The following is a 19,437-nucleotide window of genomic DNA, read 5'->3' as shown; positions in this document are numbered from 1 at the left end:
TAGGCACAGAAATGTAGAGACAGAATCTCTAGTAGTACCCTCAAATCAGGAAAGAGTAAGAGAGCTTAAAAATATACAGATTGTGGGACTTCATCACCAGAGATTCTAATTTAGTAAGTCTATAGTGAGACTCATCAAACCATAATTTCTGAAAGCATAAGCAATTTTGATGATCAGTTAGTTTTGACAGTCACTCATCTGAGAGTATGACTATGAAGTGAAAGAAATTACCCTAGCTTTTAGGTTAGGAAAACCAGAAAAAGTATCAAGAGGAAGAAGAAAAGAAAGGAGTGAAAGAATAACACTGAGATCAGAGCAATTAGGATAAGGCAGAGGAGCAAAGTTGATGACAATATCTGTACATCTTGAGGACAAGCGATCAGAGAAAAACCCAAGCGAATGTATCCAAAAGACATTTGAAAATGTGAGCTTATATGTGGAGAGAGAAGTTAGGCTCAAGTTGATAGATCTGAAAATTATCACTATGATATAAAAAATGCAAAGGCAATCCCTGTAAAATACATATACTTCAGAGTTTTCAGGCATAAGAAGAAAGGGCTATGACCTGGGAGTTAGCAGGAAAATACTTGTAAAAAGAATAGGGTGTCGTGAAAACCAAGAGAGATGGACTTTTCAAGGAAGGCTGGTTATCAGTACTGATTTCTACAGAAGAATTGAAGGATACGCAGATAAGAAGAGTGGTCAGTGGATTTGGTGTCCAACGTTATGAGTGATGAATGAAAGAGAATAAGCAAGGTACTCTGAAGGCTTAACTGTGAACAGAAGGTGATGAGAACAGGCAACTTGTATGAACTACTCTTCAAGAGTAGTTGTTGGTTAAAGAAAGAAGAGAGGCAGGGCAGTAATTTGATAAAGCAGCAGCATTATGAGTAAGCTCTTCTAGGCAGTGTAAAGTGATACGTATTTCTAGATGGACAAGAAAGACCTACAGGAGAGAGAAATATTTAAGATGAGAGGCAGTTGTGGAAAATTCAATGAAACAAGTTCCAAGAGTAGGAAAAACAGATGAAAGGCACAATTGGGAGAGCTGGCTTTGGTGAGAATGAGCTACTTACCTTCTCATCTAAGATGAAACGAAAAATGGCAAAGAAGAGAGACGGCAAAGAGAAATGATCAGAGAACATAAGGAAAGTCGTGTGAGATAACACCATGTTGTTTTCATGTCTTGACTAGACAGTGAGGATAGAATGTATAAAACACAGACTTCAGGGCAGTAGAATCTGTTTCAAAGATCGCTTAAGACTTATCAATTAAAAATAATCCAAAGGATGTCTCAGAAGCAGAGATGGCTTAGTTAAGAGTACTTATAATAAATAAGTATCCGTTACAGAGTAGCACTAATTGGCTGATAAAAGAGAACTGTGTGGCATAGAGTGGGTTGGTGATTGGAAAAATTTCTTTTTTTCTATATATATGTGTGTATATATATATAATATTTTTTAACTGTACTTAAAGTTCTAGGGTACATGTGCACAACGTGCAGGTTTGTTACATAGGTATACATGTGCCATGTTGGTTTGCTGCACCCATCAACTCATCATTTACATTAGGTATTTCTCCTAATGCTATCCTTCCTGCAGCCCCCCACTTCATGACAGGCCCCAGTGTGTGATGTTCCCCACCCTGTGTCCAAGTGTTCTCATTGTTCAACTCCCACCTATAAGTGAGAACATGTGGTGTTTGCTTTTCTGTCCTTGTGATAGTTTGCTGAGAGTGATGGTTTCCAGCTTCATCCATGTCCTTGCAAAGGACATGAACTCATCCTGCATAGTATTCCATGGTGTATATGTGCCACATTTTCTTAATCCAGTCTATCATTGATGGACATCTGGGTTGGTTCCAAGTCTTTGCTATTGTGAATAGTGCCGCAATAAACATATGTGTGCATGTGTCTTCATAGTAGTATGATTTATAATCCTTCGGGTATATACCCAGTAATGGGATTGCTGGGTCAAATGGCATTTCTAGTTTTAGATCCTTGCGGAATCACCACACTGTCTTCCACAATGGTTGAACTAATTTACACTCCCACCAGCAGTGTAAAAGCGTTCCTATTTCTCCACATCCTCTCCAGCACCTGTTTTTTCCTGACTTTTTAATGATTGCCATTCTAACTGGCGTGAGATGGTATCTCACTGTGGTTTTGATTTGCATTTCTCTAATGACCAGTGATGATGAGCATTTTTTCATGTGCCTGTTGGCTACATAAATGTCTTCTTTTGAGAAGTGTCTGTTCATATCCTTAGCCCACTTTTTGATGGGATTGTTTGTTTTTTTCTTATAAATTTGTTTAAGTTCTTTGTAGATTCTGGATATTAGCTCTTTGTCAGATGGGTGGATTGTAAAATTTTTCTCCTATTCTGTAGGTTGGGTGATTGGCAAAATTTCTTAAGGAGGAAGCCAAGCTAGTAAGGAAATCAGGGGGGCTGGTGAAAATATCCTTAACAGTTCCAATCTGAGGTTCCAGATTGTATTTTTCGAGAACAACTAAGGGTGGAAGGAAGGGAGGTTACAATGAGGATGAAGAACAAGTAGGAGTAAGAAATCGGCAGAAGGGGACAGAAAGATGGTGTCTTCAGAGAGATGTGGAGAGGAAAATGGTGGCCTAGGAAGAGAGACGATCATAAGAAATGGTAACCACAGTAACATGAATAGGAAAATGATGGTATAAGCAAAAAACACAGATTCGAAAATAGGAAAAATTATTTTGTAAAACAATATTTATTTCTCTCATGTTGCCCAAGCCATAATGCAGTGGCTATTCACAAGCACACTCACAGTGCACTACAGTCTTGAACTCCTGGGCTCCAGTGATCATCTCACCTCAGCCACCTGAGTAGCTGGGACTATATGTGCATGCCACTGTACCCAGCAAAAGAACTTATTAAGCAGGGACATAGTGGCCTTGAAGTACAAAATATGTGAAGAACAAAAATATTTCTGACATCTTATTAGAGGAGTGATCTTTAGCAACTGACTGCAAGGAAAGTGATACTTAATGAGGCAGGCTATTTCAGTTATGCTAAAGCAACTGAGAGAGTACTTCTGTGAGGATCAAAGTTTGTTACTGCCTCTGGCCCAGTGATATTCACACTTCACCTTTAATATGGTATACTTTTCTCTGAAAAAAATAAAAACAAAACAAAAAACAACATATTGTAAAAACGTCACTTTCTTCTATTCACTTGAGTTTTATAATATGTAAACTGTTGAGTACAGCATTAGATCATGGGTATTGTGCTAACCATTAATTTTTTTTCTTTTTATTATTATACTTTAAGTTCTAGGGTACATGGGCACAACATGCAGGTTTGTTACATATGTATACATGCGCCATGTTGGTGTGCTGCACCCATTAACTCGTCATTTACATTAGGTGTATCTCCTAATGCTATCCCTCCCCCCTTCCCCCTACCCCATGACAGGCCCCAGTGTGTGATGTCCCCCTTCCTGTGTCCAAGTGTTCTCATTGTTCAATTCCCATCTATGAGTGAGAACATGCGGTGTTTGGTTTTCTGTCCTTGCGACACTTTGCTGAGAATGATGGCTAACCATTCATTTTTAAAGAAATTTATGATTCAATTGCTAATTCCCCAAATTACCTTTCCTTACTCCCTGTTTCTCTAGTACTAGTAAACCCATTTTCCTTTATTTCCAGATCTCCTCTTTAATAATGTACCAGTTGATTCATGTAATTAAAGTATGATCATACGAAGGATTGTAGACTATATATTTCCTTAAAGAACTATGTAGGCACTGAATCATAAATTAGAGGTAACTTTAAGTAATGAAAATAACAACAAATAATACATGGAAAAAGTTGCAAACCAAGAATGGAAATACAGGTAAGAACCTGGGAGAGAGAGCCATAGTGTGTTACAGTATCCCCATGTCGATACCAACTGAGGTGGCTCATAGACGAGGTCGAGAGAGAAACACAGTGCTTTCGTTGCCATACTTATTCCAAGATAAAACAGCCTCAAAAATTTTTTCTACTCTCTAGTCAAGTTTTATACATAGTCTTTCTGAATACAAATCTTAGAGAGATACATTTTAAAAAATCAATAACTGTATTTTCATTACCCAAGAGTAGAATGGAAGACTTCGGTCATCCATTTTTTAAAAAGTGCTCTTTTTAAAATGCTCTTTAAAAAATTTTTTAAAAATTAGCTGGTCATGGTAGCATGTGTTTATAGTCCTGGCTACTCGGGAGCCCAAAGTGGGAGTATCTCTTGAGCCCAGGAGATTGAAGCTGCAGGGAGCTATGATTGTGCCATGGCACTCCATCCTGGGCAATACAGTAAGACTCTGTCTCAGAAAAAAAATAGGATCTGCCAGGAAAATTAAAATTTATTATTAATTTGGAGAACAATGGCAAGGAAATATATAGGAAACTTACTTAGCCTGAATACAAAACTGATAAACAATGGGAATGTTTCATTAATTCTCTGGGTCAAACATGGTATGGCATGGCAGTGATATGCACACGTCAACAAGAGATGCCAGCCACATTAAGGGTCAAAGAGTGTGCAACGCACCTAAACAACAACATCTTTGTTACCCTCAGATATTAGCTTTAAGTGTGTATCACATTAGCATATCTTCCACTAACACCTTACTGAAGCCTATTTATCATGGGTATCAAGATGGAAATTAGTTTCAATTCTATTCCGTCTCCTCTCTCATCACCATAAGCGATGAACTCAGCAAGCAACAGTGAATTTAGTTGTGTTATTTAAGTCAAGTTTTATCAGAAGTCATATCACTTTTAGGTGGCAGCACTAGTTAAGTATGGTTAGGACATTAAAGACTATGTGGAGAAGTAGTGAATATTTATTTTATTTTTTAAATTTTTATTTATTTATTTACTTTTGAGACAGAGTTTCACTCTTGTTGCTCAGGCTGAAGTACAATGGCATGATCTTGGCTCACTGCAACCTCTGCCTCCCAGGTTCAAGACATTTTCCTGCCTCAGCCTCCCAAGTAGCTGGGATTACAGGCATCTGCCACCATGCCTGGCTAATTTTTGTATTTTTAGTAGAGACGGGGTTTCACACTATGTTGGCCAGGCTGGTCTCGAACTCCTGACCTCAGATGATCCACCTGCCTCGGCCTCTCAAAGTGCTGGGATTACAGGCGTGAGTCACCATGCCCAGCTCCTGATTTTCTCCTTTTATTCTATAGTCTAATGATTGTCATTAGATGATTTTACGACATGGCCAATTTTGCTTTTTAGAATGCTTCAGTGTGGAATGGGGATAGACAAGAATTGAACAATATTGGTCTCAAGACAGCTGTAATAGTCTAAGGATGAGATGATGGGAGATATCACCAAGGTGCTATGGACTGAATTGTTTCCTCCATCCCCCAGATTTGTATGTCGAAGCCCTAACTCCCAATGCAATGGTATTTGGAGATGAGGCCTTCAGGAGGTAATAATCTCATGAAGGTGGAGCCCCCATGATGGAATTAGTGTCCTTATAAGAAGAGACATGAGAGGGCTCTCTCTCATCCATGAGAGGAGACAGCAAAATGTCCATGCAAGCCTCGCCAGGACCTGAATCAGCTGACGCCTTGATCTTGGACTTCCAGTCTCTGGAACTGTGACAAATAAATGTCTGTTGTTTAGGACACCCAGTCTATGGTATTTTGTATGGCAGCCTGAGCTAATACACCAGGCAAAATCATGAAGAAAAGTAGGGGAACATTTGAGAGATATTGATGAAGTGTAGAGAAGAAAGGAGTTACATATCTGACTGCATTCTGCACCAATTACATATTGAAAGGGTTCTTATACTAATAAAAATACTAACACATATTGAGGGCTTAGTATGTTTCAGGAACTATACTAAATGCTTATATGAATTAAAATTTTATCTTTCACACAACTGTACAAAATTAAATAGTGTTATTATACCTGCATTACATATGAGAATGGTGAGGAAAACTAGGGATGTTTTGGTACCATAAAGAGGGGCAATCTTTCTTGGAAATCAGAAGATTAAGTAGAAGATGAAGGAGTAATTTTCCAACCCTGATCGCTTCAAGTTTTTTTTTTTTTTTGCAGGTTAGGCGGAGCTGGGTGTAAAGTCTAATACTACTTTTATGAAATTAGGGTCCTCTAAGTTTAATATTTAATGTTTACATGTCACTATTACCAAGAAGAGTTTTGAAAACAAAATGTTAAGGGCAGAAGTATTGATGTTAACAACAATGGCAGCTCTGGAGAGCTTGTGAATCAACCTGATTCTAATCCCACAATTGAACAGCCTTGTAAATGTGAAAACGTTTCTAAGCCTCTCATTTCCTTGATTTTCTTGTCTGACTAGAGGAAATCATACCTGCTTCACAGGCTTCATGTAAAAATTGAGATAAAATGTTTGATAGCAAACTAGTTGACTATAGTTAACAACATGTATTGTATATTTCAAAATAGCTAGAAGAGATAACTTGAAATGACCCCAGCACATTGAAATGATAAATATTCAAGGTGATGGACATCCCAAATACCCTGACATGATCATTACACATTCTATGTATGTTACAAAATGTCACATGTACCCCATAAATATGTACAGATATTATGTACATATATATATATTAAATTGAGATAACATACGTGAAATTCTTAACACAGTGCCTGATGAATGGTGAATCGTAATGGGTGGCAGTGATGATGACAATAACCATGATGTGGACCACCAAGGTGCAAAGGGAGATGCACACCTGCACTTACATGCAGTGCCAGCCCTTTACTCTTTCTCTCACCCCCGTCCCATATCCATGCTCTATGCCCTCTGTCCACCTAGAAAAAAGATGTCAATTAAACATAATAGTTTAGTACTGAAATAGCCAGAGTTGGGGATTACCTTTGTCCTCATCCATCTCCAATTGAGACTGGTAAAAGGCAGCTCACTAAATTAAGAAATCCAAGAAACCTGAGTTCTAGAAAGGCCCGGTCTGCCACAAGTGGTCAGCCCCTTTTCCTTCTTGGCTACATTGTAAATCAGGGGTGTTTCAACAGAAATTTAAACCTTCTCTCAAACATATGATTTTCCTTTTTACTTTTCATGTTGATGTGCAAAGCCTTAGGAAACTCCTGATGTTATTGTTCTAGGAGTTTTTCATGAGCAGTATCAAATCCTAAGTGTTTTCAGAAACAATAATGAAGAAAACAAACACTGAATGACTACACATCATCTTCCAGGCAGAGAGATTTCTGATATGAATCTTTGAGGATTGAGATCAAAAACCTAAGCAGAGAATGGGCATCCATATGTATGTGTTTTTAACATGTGGGATTTCCCCCACCACTATTGGCAAAATGTGGGAAGAGTGAACTGTGCTTCACAAAGATTTTTTCAAGCTTGAGTGGGAGTGTCTGTTCACGGTTGAGTGAGGAGCTGGGGTTTTCCTTAGGCCCCAAGGCATTGTTTTTTTAAAATGTTATTTTCAGAAATGGAGCTTGGAGTAGACTGCAAACAGGCATCTAACTGCCAAGGACATGTGAAACCTGTAATGTTGGTCATTCTGGATCCTATTCAAGTACATACTGTTACTGGGTAAGATCACTTTTACTTTACTTTAGCAGAAGCCCCAATTCTGCTTTAGGAAAAAAATCATATCATGTTTTTCCATTTTTATTTATAAACCCTGAAGGTTTCTGCAAGCAGTAACATTTAAAAGGACAATGACATACTTACAAGTTTGATGTGAGAATAATGAGGATATTGAAACACCAGAATGTTTCAGCTATTGACTGCTTCAAATAAGCTAGCACCAAACTTAGTGACTTAAAATAATGTACTATTTCTCCCAATTCTGCAATCTGGGCTAGGCAGGTTTTCAACTCTGTGTGGTGTCCACTGGGGATGGAACCTACAAGGAGCCTTCTTCACTCACATGTCCATGTCTGGAATCAGAGCTGGTTTGCCTGACACAACTGGAGGCTGGCTGAGCCTGCCTTTGCACATGTCTGCTGCACATGGCCAGCGTGGGGTTTCTACCACCGTGGTGGTCTCTGGGTAATTGAACTTAGATGGTGGCTGGCTTCCAAGAGGAAGGAATCTAAAACTGCCATTCATCTTAAAGTCTAGGCCAATTATGAAAAAGCATCACTTCCATCACATTACATTGGTCTAAGCAAGTCCAAAGACAGTCCAGATGTAAAAGGATGAGAACTAGTCTCCATCCTTTGACGTGAGGAGTAGCACCTACATAAAAGGAGAAAAGTAACTGATGGCAGCCATCTTTGGAGACTGAAACACAGTTTATTTTATTTACCAGGAGCTCTTTCCTTTCCCTCTTTTTCCTTTGGATTTCATTTCCTTTACTCTATTTGAAATTTTAAAAATGACAAGAGTAAAAAAGGCACTCAACTTTAGGATGTAAGGGATGAGCATTTACCATATTCACTATAAAAAGTTTTCAATAATTTTTATAATAATAATAAAATATTGATTTATATTATTATTGTTGTTCACTCTAAGGTTGAAGAAATGGAAGCATTCATCCTCAAATAATGCTCCCATGTAAGAGATGTGGCCATTACAGTACCAGGAGATTCTAAATACCTCAGGTTCACATTACATGACTAGCTGGATCCAGCCACATTTCCATTTTCATATATCATATTGAAACCTATGTGTGGGATTTTTAGAAGAAGGGGATTTGTAATCATCTACTTTCTTTCTTGATTGAAATCAATTTTCCTCTCCTGATCCATGAATCATTCCTCATATAAGAACTGGATCATGAATCAGAAAGGAGTCAGTAAATTCTAATGAGCCTAAAAAGAGAGACACGCTTATCGTTGCCAGAGATCAAAACCAAGCCCGAAAATTACAGGCTTTGTTTAAAATGCTGCTTGAGATATTGAAATTTAGTTCAGGGACATACCTTTATCATAACTCATTCTCACTGCACATCCACCCACTGAAGGGAGGAGGAGGCAAGTGATTCTCATTAGGAGCCACTGACCTTCAACAATTTGGTTCATGGCAGTCAAAGGGCCACAAAAAGCCAAGTTGTCCTGTCCCAGGCCATGCTCAGGAAGGGAAGGGGTTGACAGTGGGCATCTATAGCACTGAGGTATTCCATTTATGAGGTGCTTATTCTTTGTTCTCCCCATTCCTTTGGGTTTCAATGAGTTTATTTGAACTCTGTTTGAAATTAAGGGATGTTGAGAACAAAAAAGTCACTCAAAATACACGGTGTAACGGATGGTTACTTGTATTCATTATAACCAGTGAACAAATGTGATGCAAAGTTGCTTCTGTTGTCAGGCACATTTAATCCACAAAAAGAGTGATTAGCTTGGAGCTCAGTTCTACAGAAATCATGGAAGATTTTGAGCCTAACAAAATGTCCTGCATCTACCTGCTTCTGGACCCCAGGAGATATCAGGTCTATGGTTTTGGCCTAGTCTACCAGTACATTTGGTGTTTCTGCTTGATTTCTGTTCTATAGAGATGCTCACGGTATTTTTAACATTCTTTTGTTATATGTTATTCTTTGGATAGTCTGTGTATACAGTAAGGCAGAGGGCAAAACGTGAATTTACAGTACCACCTTAACTGGATATTTTACAGGTCAGCACAAGAGAATTTTAGCAAAAAGGTTCAAAGAGAGTGTCAAGTGCTCCGTGGTAGAGTAAATAGAAGAAATACCTAATGTAAATGACGAGTTGATGGGTGCAGCAAACCAACATGGCACACATATACCTATGTAACAAACCTGCACATTGTGCACATGTACCCTAGAACTTAAAGTATAATTAAAAAAAAAGAATTATCTGGAAAAGAAAAAAAAAGAAATTTTGAATTTGAGTTAAGTGGAGCATATTCAAGTAGAGGTGAGTTATAGTATGTTGTAAATAAAAACACAAAAGATCAGGTTGAGGGCAAAGCTGAACATGTAGTTTTGGGAATTATAGAGGTAAAGCTTTAAAAAATATTTCTTATAAAAATAATCCTAATAATAATAACTTTTGAGGAATATTTACAAACAGATCAGAGAATTAAATCATTTAATTTCTACTTTGATAATATTACAGTTTCTCTTCTTAATGCTATCTTTAGCTTGGGTATCCATTTTTACAGTTATATAATTTTGTGGTACATTGATGATTATTAATTTATTCATTTAATTAATAAATATTAATTATGCTCCTGCTATCCACTAAGCACTCTGCAAGGCCCTGGGGATACACAGATGAATACTAAATGGTTCCTGCCCTCAAGGAATTAATAATTTATTAAGGAAATCCACCAACCACACACACCAAAACAAGTGACCACTCCATTCTAAGATAAGTGCTACAATGACTAAAGGGACAAATACTTTAAAGGCATAGAGAAGGGAATGAGTAATTCTTATTTGGTGTGATTCCATAAAGAGGCAATTCCTAAGGCTTCACAAAAGGGGGAGAATATTGAAAGTTTCTAGAATTTCTGTAAAGAAGTAAAGTGATGTCCAGGAGAATTAACTTGTGATTGTCAAGCACATCACTGTTGTTTAGATTCTGAAGTTATTTTGGAAAGCTTTGTAGAGCTAATAAAGAATATGGGAGGGTGATAAGCCCCTTGCATCTGTCTCTCACTCATCTACATTTTCCCATATCACTTATTGAGCATGTGGGTTTTACCAACTAATGAGGAGGAGCTCAAAGTAAAGATTTCTTTACATAAGCAAAGATGGCAATATCAGGAAAATTTAGGAAAAAGTAAATAGATTGGCATGTCAGAATGCAGGATAATAGTAACTAACTTGGGAATGGAAAGATGGTCCTGGGTCGGACCGTGGAAACTCTTGTAAGCTAAAGGGACTGGACTTTTTTCTGGGGCAATGAGAGAAACCTTGACTGAAATGCTGGAGAATGAGGAAATCCACTTTATATTTTTAAAATGTAGACATCTGAGATAATGAAATGGAGAAGAAAAAGAGTAGAACCAGAGATACCAATCAGAAAACTGCTGTGGAAGTCCAAGTATAATGACTATTAGAATGAATTGCCATGGGAATAGGGGAATTAGAAATATCACACTTTTTAAATTTGTAACACAACAATAGGGTAATGCTTCTATTCACATTTTATTGCAAGAGAGGGTTCCCTCATTAAGATACAACAACTGTGCTGGAACTTTTGCCTTATATTCAATGCTTGAGGGCTATCTTTTTCTGATAATCAGGGTACTGTTTTATCTACTATATCAGTAATGAAGCATATTCAAGAGGTGCAGGGGTGATTTAGGCATTCAAAGAATTAAGTCACTATGGTAGGCCCCTATGTTAGCATTATTGAAAACATGCAAACATTGGCACTTTTACATTATATATAAAACAACAAATCTTGTCACTTAGAGGAAAAAACAAACCACCATTCTCCCCCCAAAAGAATGTACATTTTAATAAGATGAATCCCAAGTTGATTAAAAGCATAGCTTCTGAAATGAGACCTAATTAAACTAAAGAGCTCCTGCACAGCAAAAGAAATTATCAACACAGTAAAAAGGCAACCTACAGAATGGGAGAAAATTTTTGCAAACTATGCGCTCACAGTGGTCTAATATCCAGAACCTATGAGGAACCTAAACAAATGAACAGGCAAAAACCAAACAAGCCCATTAAAAAGTGGGCAAAATACATGAACAGATACTTCTCAAAAGAAGACATACGTGCCATGAAGAAGCCAACAAGCATATGAAAATGCCCAACATTGCTAATCATTAGAGAAATGCAAATCAAAATCACAATGAGATACCACTTCACACCAGTCAGAATGGCTATCATTAAAAAGTTAAAAAATAACAGATGCTGGCAAGGCTGTAGCGAAAAGGGAATGCTTATACACTACTGGTAGGAATGTAAATTAGTTCAGCCATTGTGAAATGCAGTTTGGCTGTTTCTCAAAGAACTCAAAGCAGAATTACTACTTGACTCAGGAATCCCATTACTGGGTATGTACCCAAAGGAATAGAAATTGTTCTACCATGAAGACACATGCACACATATGTTAATCACAGCACTATTCACAATAGCAAAGACATGAAATCAACCTAAATACCCATCAGTGGTAGAATGGATAAAGAAAATGTGGTACATATACACCATGGAATATTATGCAGTCATAAAAAACCGAGATCATCTCCTTTGCAGCAACACAGATGGAGCTGGAGGCTGTTATCCTAAGTGAACTAACAGAGGAAGAGAAAACCAAATACCACATGTTCTCACTTATAAGTGGGAGTAAATATTGAGTACATATAGACACAAAGACGGGAATAAGAGACACTGGGGCCTACTTGAGGTAGAGGGAAAGAGGAGGGTGAGGACTGAAAAACTACCTATTAGATACTACGCTTATTACCTGGGTGGTGAAATAATCTGTACACCAAACCCCCATGAGGTGACATGCAATTTATCTACATAATAAACATGCACATGTACCTCTCAACCTAAAATAAATGTAAAAAGAAAGAAGTTACATTTTTAAAAAGTAATTTAAAAAATAAAGAGTATTAAAACTGAAAAAACAAGCATAGCTTCTAGATAACTTCTGTGTCCCGTGAAAACGTAGAATTTATACATTGAATATTTTTTATTAAAGGAGTTAAGATTAATCATAACCTTAAACAATATTCCTTGGCTGGGTGTGGTGGCTCACACCTGTCATCCTAGCACTTTGGGAGGCTGAAGCAGGTGGATCGCCTGAGCTCAGGAGTTCAAGACCAGCCTGGGCAATGTGGTGAAACCCCGTCTCCACTGAAAATACAAAAGTTGGCCAGGCATGGTGGCGCATGAATGTAGTCCCAGCTACTCAAGTGGCTGAGGAAGGAGAATTGCTTGAATCTTACAGGCAGAGGCTGCCGTGAGCCAAGATCATGCCACTGCACTCCAAGCTGGGTGACAGAGTAAGACCCTGTCTCAGAAAAAAAAGAAAATTCTGCCAACACAATGACTGCATGCTAAATGAGAAAGAATTAGAAAAGAGATGGCTAGATACTGCTATGCTACAAACTATCCCACAAAGTAATACAAACGAGTGTCTTTTCTTTATACTACAAGGGAAATCCTTTTGCATATTAACTGATCAAGTTCAGGAACTAGAACTGCATTACATTAGAGTGACACCCTGTAGCTACTGAGCCCCTAAAAATGTATTAGACACTATTCTAGAGACCTTATATATGCTACTTGCTTAAACTTTGACAAGCACTTAAAACGTGAAGAATTCCTCTAAGACTGTCCTTCATTTGGCTTTAGACTTGTAAAACTTTAGAAAAAAGAAGACTTCTGTTCCTCATTGGCCCAAGAGGGATCCTCTACTCCCAGCTCTTAAGCTGCTCCCTAATATCCCAGTCACTCACATAACATTTTACAGAGCGTTTTCTGTATGTAGGTGCGTGGCTATTGCTTCTAGTTAAGAAAATTCCTGAGGGACTCTAATCTAAAAACAATAATAAAAAGAATCAGATCATAAAAACCTCTGTTAGGTATGATTCAAAGGGAAAAAATGAGCTGTAGTGAAAGCCAATTTGAACTAGAAAGACTTGCACTCTTAAGTAACCAGACATGTGTAGCCACTCATGTAGCTGTCTGATTACATGTTTTTAAACATCTGTCAGCACAACCAGAGCTCTGCATGCACACTCATGAGCACTGCGGAGGTTTGTTAGACTGTGCAGAAGTCTCAGAATTGGAGAGAAATGAACAGATTTCACAGGTAGAACACAAGTTACTATTGCTTCACTTAATGAAAGCTTGGGAAGTGGCTCCCAAGGCTGCGACTCATTTACTTGGATATCAATATCTTAAGGACAAAATTGGAATGAACAATAAAACCTACAGAGCCCTGAAGAAAGAGAGACATCAGAGGTACCAAGAAGCAGGAGAAACTGGAGAGCTATAGCTTAACTTGTGGCTTCAGAGCTGAAAGATGAGCTGAACTTCCCTCTTTTTGATAAAAAAAATTCAGTGACATTTTCCCACCATTAAAGCGTTTCCATCTCCAAAGTACAAATATAGTTCCTTTCAAACCTGCAGCATTTGTCCTTCCTCTGAAGACATCATCATATGCTTTCCACTGTGGCTTCACCTGGTAGGCATGGATGAACACCACGAACACCACCACAAGGCACATCAAAGGAACAAGAGCTGCAGTGAACAAAGCAGCATAGACGTTTGGAATAAAACACCTGGAAGAGAAATGAGAAGAAGTAACTCAGACACTTTCAGCGCAAATATTTCTAAATGCAGAATGTATCACATCACTACTTTATACTAGCTCTTTGTATCTGGATGCTGGCGACATCAGATTTTTGGTTTGCCAAACTGAAGTTTTGTTTGAGTACAACATCCGATTAAATCTAGCCCACTGTTTCACACAGTAGGTTCCCTGGAACATTCGCCTCGTGTAAAGTTCAGAAAACTTCAAAAAAGGTTATGGCCAAATAAATTTGAGAGATGCACACTATATACATCTCATAGAAGTTAAGGGTACATATCTGTTCATTTTAAAAAGGCCACAGGAAGTCATGGAGTCAAGAGATCTGGGCTCTGAAATCAGGCTATTAAATCCAGCACCACATCTTAAAAAAAAGAGTCACTTTAGATATACTTTTTAACTTCTCTAAACTGTCTCTCATCTTTAAAATAAGGATTATAGGCGGGGTGCAGTGGCTCATGCCTGTAATCCCAGCACTTTGGGAGGCCGAGGCAGACAGATCCCCTGAGATCAGGAGTTCGAGACTAGCCTGGCCAACATGGTGAAACCCCGTCTCTACTAAAAATACAAAAAAATTAGCTGAGTGTGGTGGCAGGTGCCTGTAGTCCCAGCTACTTGGGAGGCTGAGGAGGGAGAATTGCTTGAACCTGGGAGGCGGAGGTTGCAATGATCCAAGATCATGCCACTGCACTCCATCTCGGGTGACAGAGGGAGACTCCATCTCAAAAAAAATTAATAAAATAAAAAATAAATAAATAAATAAATAAAATAAGGATTATAATAGCATCTGCAACAAAAGTTAGTTGTCAAGATTAACCGAAATAATTCACATACAGCATTTAGTAAATTTTGTTTAACCCATCATTTCTAGACTTCAACGAAAATTAAACCCTTCTCCTTTTTCACACACACATGCACACACAGATACACAGACATATGGTCATGCTATAGGACTAATGTGCCCTGGAACACACTTTGGGAATCACTGATCTAGTCATGCCCAGCTTATGTTTCAAATTAATTGGTGGATTCCAGGGAGAGTACCAGGTTCCTTTCTATTTCCTTCCTCTATTTAACCTCAAAAGAAGAAGAATGCCATCAGGATTTATGGCCTTGGCGCTGATGACAAAGTCACTGTGTCCTATCAATGACTGATCATGTCTGCAGGGACCTCTCTTGACCTCTCTGGCCCCTCAGGGTAAAAGGTCACAGAGACCATTGTTGCTCCTGCATAGGAGGAGGCCAAGCCACCTGCTCTCTCCCCTCCACCCCCTCTCCCTTCTCTCCCTTTCTATTTCCTTCCTTCCCTCTCTCTCCATTTGGAGTTTTCTTCCTGGGAGGAGTTTTCTTCCTAACAGAGGAAATAAAGGATGAGGGATCATATCACAATTAGGGAGCTAATAAGAAAGCGTGAGTTTGCCTTGCTTTTCCAGCTCTAGCATCCTTTGGGAACCACAAGAGAGAAGGTATTGTTTAAAGGCAAATCTGAGGATTCCCAGGGCTCCACTCTTGTCATCTCCACAATCTTGTTTTTTGAATGACTGACAGTTTTCTTATTCCTAAACTATACATTTCCCCAAGAGCCATCTATTCTGTCTTGAAAATGAAGATAATTTTTCCATTTAGAAGCTATACTGCACAATTATATTTATTATTACCAGAGTTTAGATAGGATAGTGGGGTCCAAGGCAAACTTAGATTATTTATTTATTTTGGTAATACTGAAATTATCAGCAAAATGGTTTTAGAGATATAACTAGAAATTTTTACTTATGGAACATAACATCCACTTGCGCTTTACATAAAATCTTGCATGAAAATCTCAAAATGGAGGAACGTTAAACAGGTTCTCAATATCTAAAACTGCTTCTGAAGTATTCTTATAAGGGATATACCTCCAAGTTACAAGACTATACTTTTAATTACAAGAAACCTTAATAGTAAGAAGTGCCTCTTTTAAAGTATTTTCCCCACTTCCTCTATTTTTCCAAAATATAATATCTACAAACCTAGATTATGATACAGCCATAAACACTAGACTTTGAAGACAACTCAGGGGGAATCACGCATAGCCTGTTTAGAAGGAATCCAAAATATAAGTAACCAGGGAAACACTCATTCTTCTGATTTGGGAAAATAGTGCTTTGACTTTTTTTTAATAACTTCAACCTTTATTTTAGATTCTGGGAGTCCATGTGCAAGTTTGTTACATGAGCATATTGCATGATGCTAAGGTTTGGGACATGAATGACCCTATCACCCAGATAGTGAACGAAATATCCAAGTTAGTTTTGTTATCCTTGCCCCTCTCCATCCCTTTCCCATCTATCAGTTTCCAGTGACTGTTGCCATCTTTACGTCCAAGAGTACCCAATGCTTAGCTTCCACTTATAAGTGAAAACACATGGTATTTGTTTTTTTGTTCCTATGTTAATTTGCCTAGAATAATGGCCTCTATCCATGCTGTCGCAAAGGACATGATTTCATTTTTTGTGTGTGTGGCTACATTGTATTCTATGGTTTATATGTACCACATTTTCTTTATCCAACCCAGCATTGTTGGGCACCTGGGTTGATTTCATGTCTTTGCTATTGTGAATAGTGCTGTGATGAACATACAAGTACTTGTGTCTTTTTTGATAGAACGATTTATTTTCATTTGGATACATATCCAGTAATGGGATTGCTGGGACAAAGAGTTATGTTCTAAGTTCGTTGAGAAATCTCCAAACTGCTTTTGACAGGGTCTGAAGTAATTTATATTCACACCAATAGTGTACATGCATTCACTTTTCTCCACCACCTTGCCAGTATCTGTTGTTTTTTGGCTTTTTAATAATGACCATTCTGACAGGTGTGAAATGGTGTTTCATTGTGGTTTTGATTTGCATTTCCCTGATGATTGATGATGTAGAGCATTTTATCATATGTTTGTTGGCTGCTTGTAATTCTTCTTTTGAGAAGTATCTGTTCATGTTTTTTGTCTAAATTTTGGTGGAGTTATTTGTTTTTTGCTTGTTCAATTGTATACGTTCCTCATACATTCTGGATATTAGACCTTTGTCAGATGTATGGTTTGTGAATATTTTCTCCCATTTTGAAAGCTGTCTGTTTACTCTGTTGATACTTGTCAATTTTTGTTTTTGTTGCAATTGCTTTTGGGGTCATAGTTATGAAATCTCCATGGACATTGTGCCAGGGCCTATGTCCAGAATGGTATTTCCTAGGTTTTCTTTGGGGAGTTTTATAGTTGTAGGTTATACAGTAAAGTCTTTAATCCATCCTGAGTTAATTTTTGTATGTGGTATAAGGAAGGGTCCAATTTCAATCTTTTCCATATGGCTAGCCAGTTATCCCAGCACCATTTATTGAATAGAGAGTCCTTTCCCTGTCATTTGTTCTTGTCAGCTTTGCAGAAGATCAGATGTTTGTAGGTGTGTAGCCTTATTTTTCGGTTTTCTAACTTATTCTATTGGTCTATGTGCCTGTTTTTGTATCAGTACCATTCTGTTTTGGTTACTATAGCCTTTTAGTATATTTTAAAGCCAGGTAATGTGATGCCTCTGGCTTCGTTCTTTTTGCTTAGGATTTCTTTGGCTATTCAGGCTATTTTTTTTGTTTGTTTCATATGGATTTTAGAATAGCTTTTTTCTAATTCTATGAAAAATGATGTTGGTAGTTTGATAGGAATAGCATTGAATCTGTAGATTGCTTTGGGTAGTATGGCCATTTGAACAATATTGATTCCTCTAATCCACTAGCTGGAATGCTTTTCCATTTGTTTGTGTCATGTATTATTTCTTTCAGCAGTGTTTTGTAGTTCTCCTTGTAGAGATGTTTCTTGTCCTTGGCCAGAGGTATTCTTAGGTATTTTTTTTTTGTGAGTGCCTCAATTTTATATTAAAAAGAAATATATTATTAAAGGCCTAACTCAGATACTAGTTCTTTTTTTTTTTTTGAGATGGAGTCTCGCTCTGTCACCCAGGCTCAAGTGCAGAGGTGCAATCTCGGCTCACTGCAAGTTCCGCCTCCTGGGTTCACACCATTCTCCTGCCTCAGCCTGCTGAGTAGCTGGGACTACAGATGCCCACCACCATGCCCGGCTAATTTTTTTGTTTTTTGTTTTTTTTTTAAGTAGAGACGGGGTTTCACCATGTTAGCCAGGATGGTCTTGATCTCCTGATCTTGTGATCCACCTGCCCTGGCCTCCCAAAGTGCTAGGATTATAGGCATGAGCCACCGCACCTGGCCACTCAGATACTATTTCTAATTAACATAATCTGCTTATTTTATTTCTCATGTAAACAAGGCATATTTCAAGAGATATTTCTACACATACTCTGTATCTGCAAAGGGATATAAAAATGATAAATTTCTTGGCTTTTAGAATTTAATTTTGATGGCATGAAGCCTGAATCATTACCTGAACACTCATCTGTATGCAATAAGACCTGATTCTTCCACATGAAGGGCACATGATTAAATAAAATGGGCAAACATTAATGGTCTTAATATTGAACACACTCCTGCACTAAAAACAGTGGTCATGTTGGTTACTCATTCTTATGTATATTGGCTTCAAATGGTCACTTATTTTTTTCATGTGAATTATGAATTCCATTGACAGCAAGTAGCCAAAAGATGCTTTTACAAATTCAGATACTGATGAAGAAACACAGGTAGGTTTCACTGCCTTATTTGTGTCTTGAAAAATGTCATCACAATTCAATTTGGGACAGAAAAATAGGGAAAATTACTGACTCAATTATTGAATTACTCTAGGAATATAAAGATTTTGTACAGAGTGCTATAAGAGCAGACTTTGAAAGGTGACCTCCAGCTGATGACACATCATTTTGACTAAAAAATTAAACAAGCAACGTGAACCTTTGGGAGGTTGGAAGTAACCAGACATATCCACTGCTCCACTCAGGAAGAGAAGGGAACTCTCTAAGCGCTAATGATCTTAAAAATCTCCTTTGCAGCCAGGCGCGGTGGCTCACGCCTGTAATCCCAGCACTTTGGGAGGCTGAGGTGGGCAGATCACCTGAGGTCGGGAGTTCAAGACCAGCCTGACCAACATGGAGAAACCCCTTCTCTACTAAAAATACAAAATTAGCTGGGTGTGGTGGCACATGCTTGTAATCCCAGCTACTCGGAAGGCTAAGGCAGGAGAATCACACGAACCCAGG

General features: G+C 38.1%; 1 protein-coding gene across 7 annotated transcripts in view; it reads right to left on the bottom strand.

Moving 5' to 3' along the window:
• ADGRV1 (adhesion G protein-coupled receptor V1) overlaps positions 1–19,437 on the bottom strand; it is a 596,887-nt gene that overhangs the window by 77,557 nt on the left and 499,893 nt on the right. For all 7 annotated transcript variants that reach the window (XM_055387526.2, XM_055387529.2, XM_055387534.2 and 4 more), the window contains one exon: positions 14,059–14,216. In XM_055387526.2, the coding sequence (XP_055243501.2) occupies positions 14,059–14,216 (158 nt within the window). The remainder of the gene's footprint in view (positions 1–14,058; positions 14,217–19,437) is intronic.

Source organism: Gorilla gorilla, chromosome 4 (assembly GCF_029281585.2).
Source record: "Gorilla gorilla gorilla isolate KB3781 chromosome 4, NHGRI_mGorGor1-v2.1_pri, whole genome shotgun sequence".
NCBI classification, from domain to species: Eukaryota; Metazoa; Chordata; class Mammalia; order Primates; family Hominidae; genus Gorilla; species Gorilla gorilla.
Note: the sequence above shows the minus strand (reverse complement) of the source record. Positions and strands in the feature narration are given on the sequence as shown.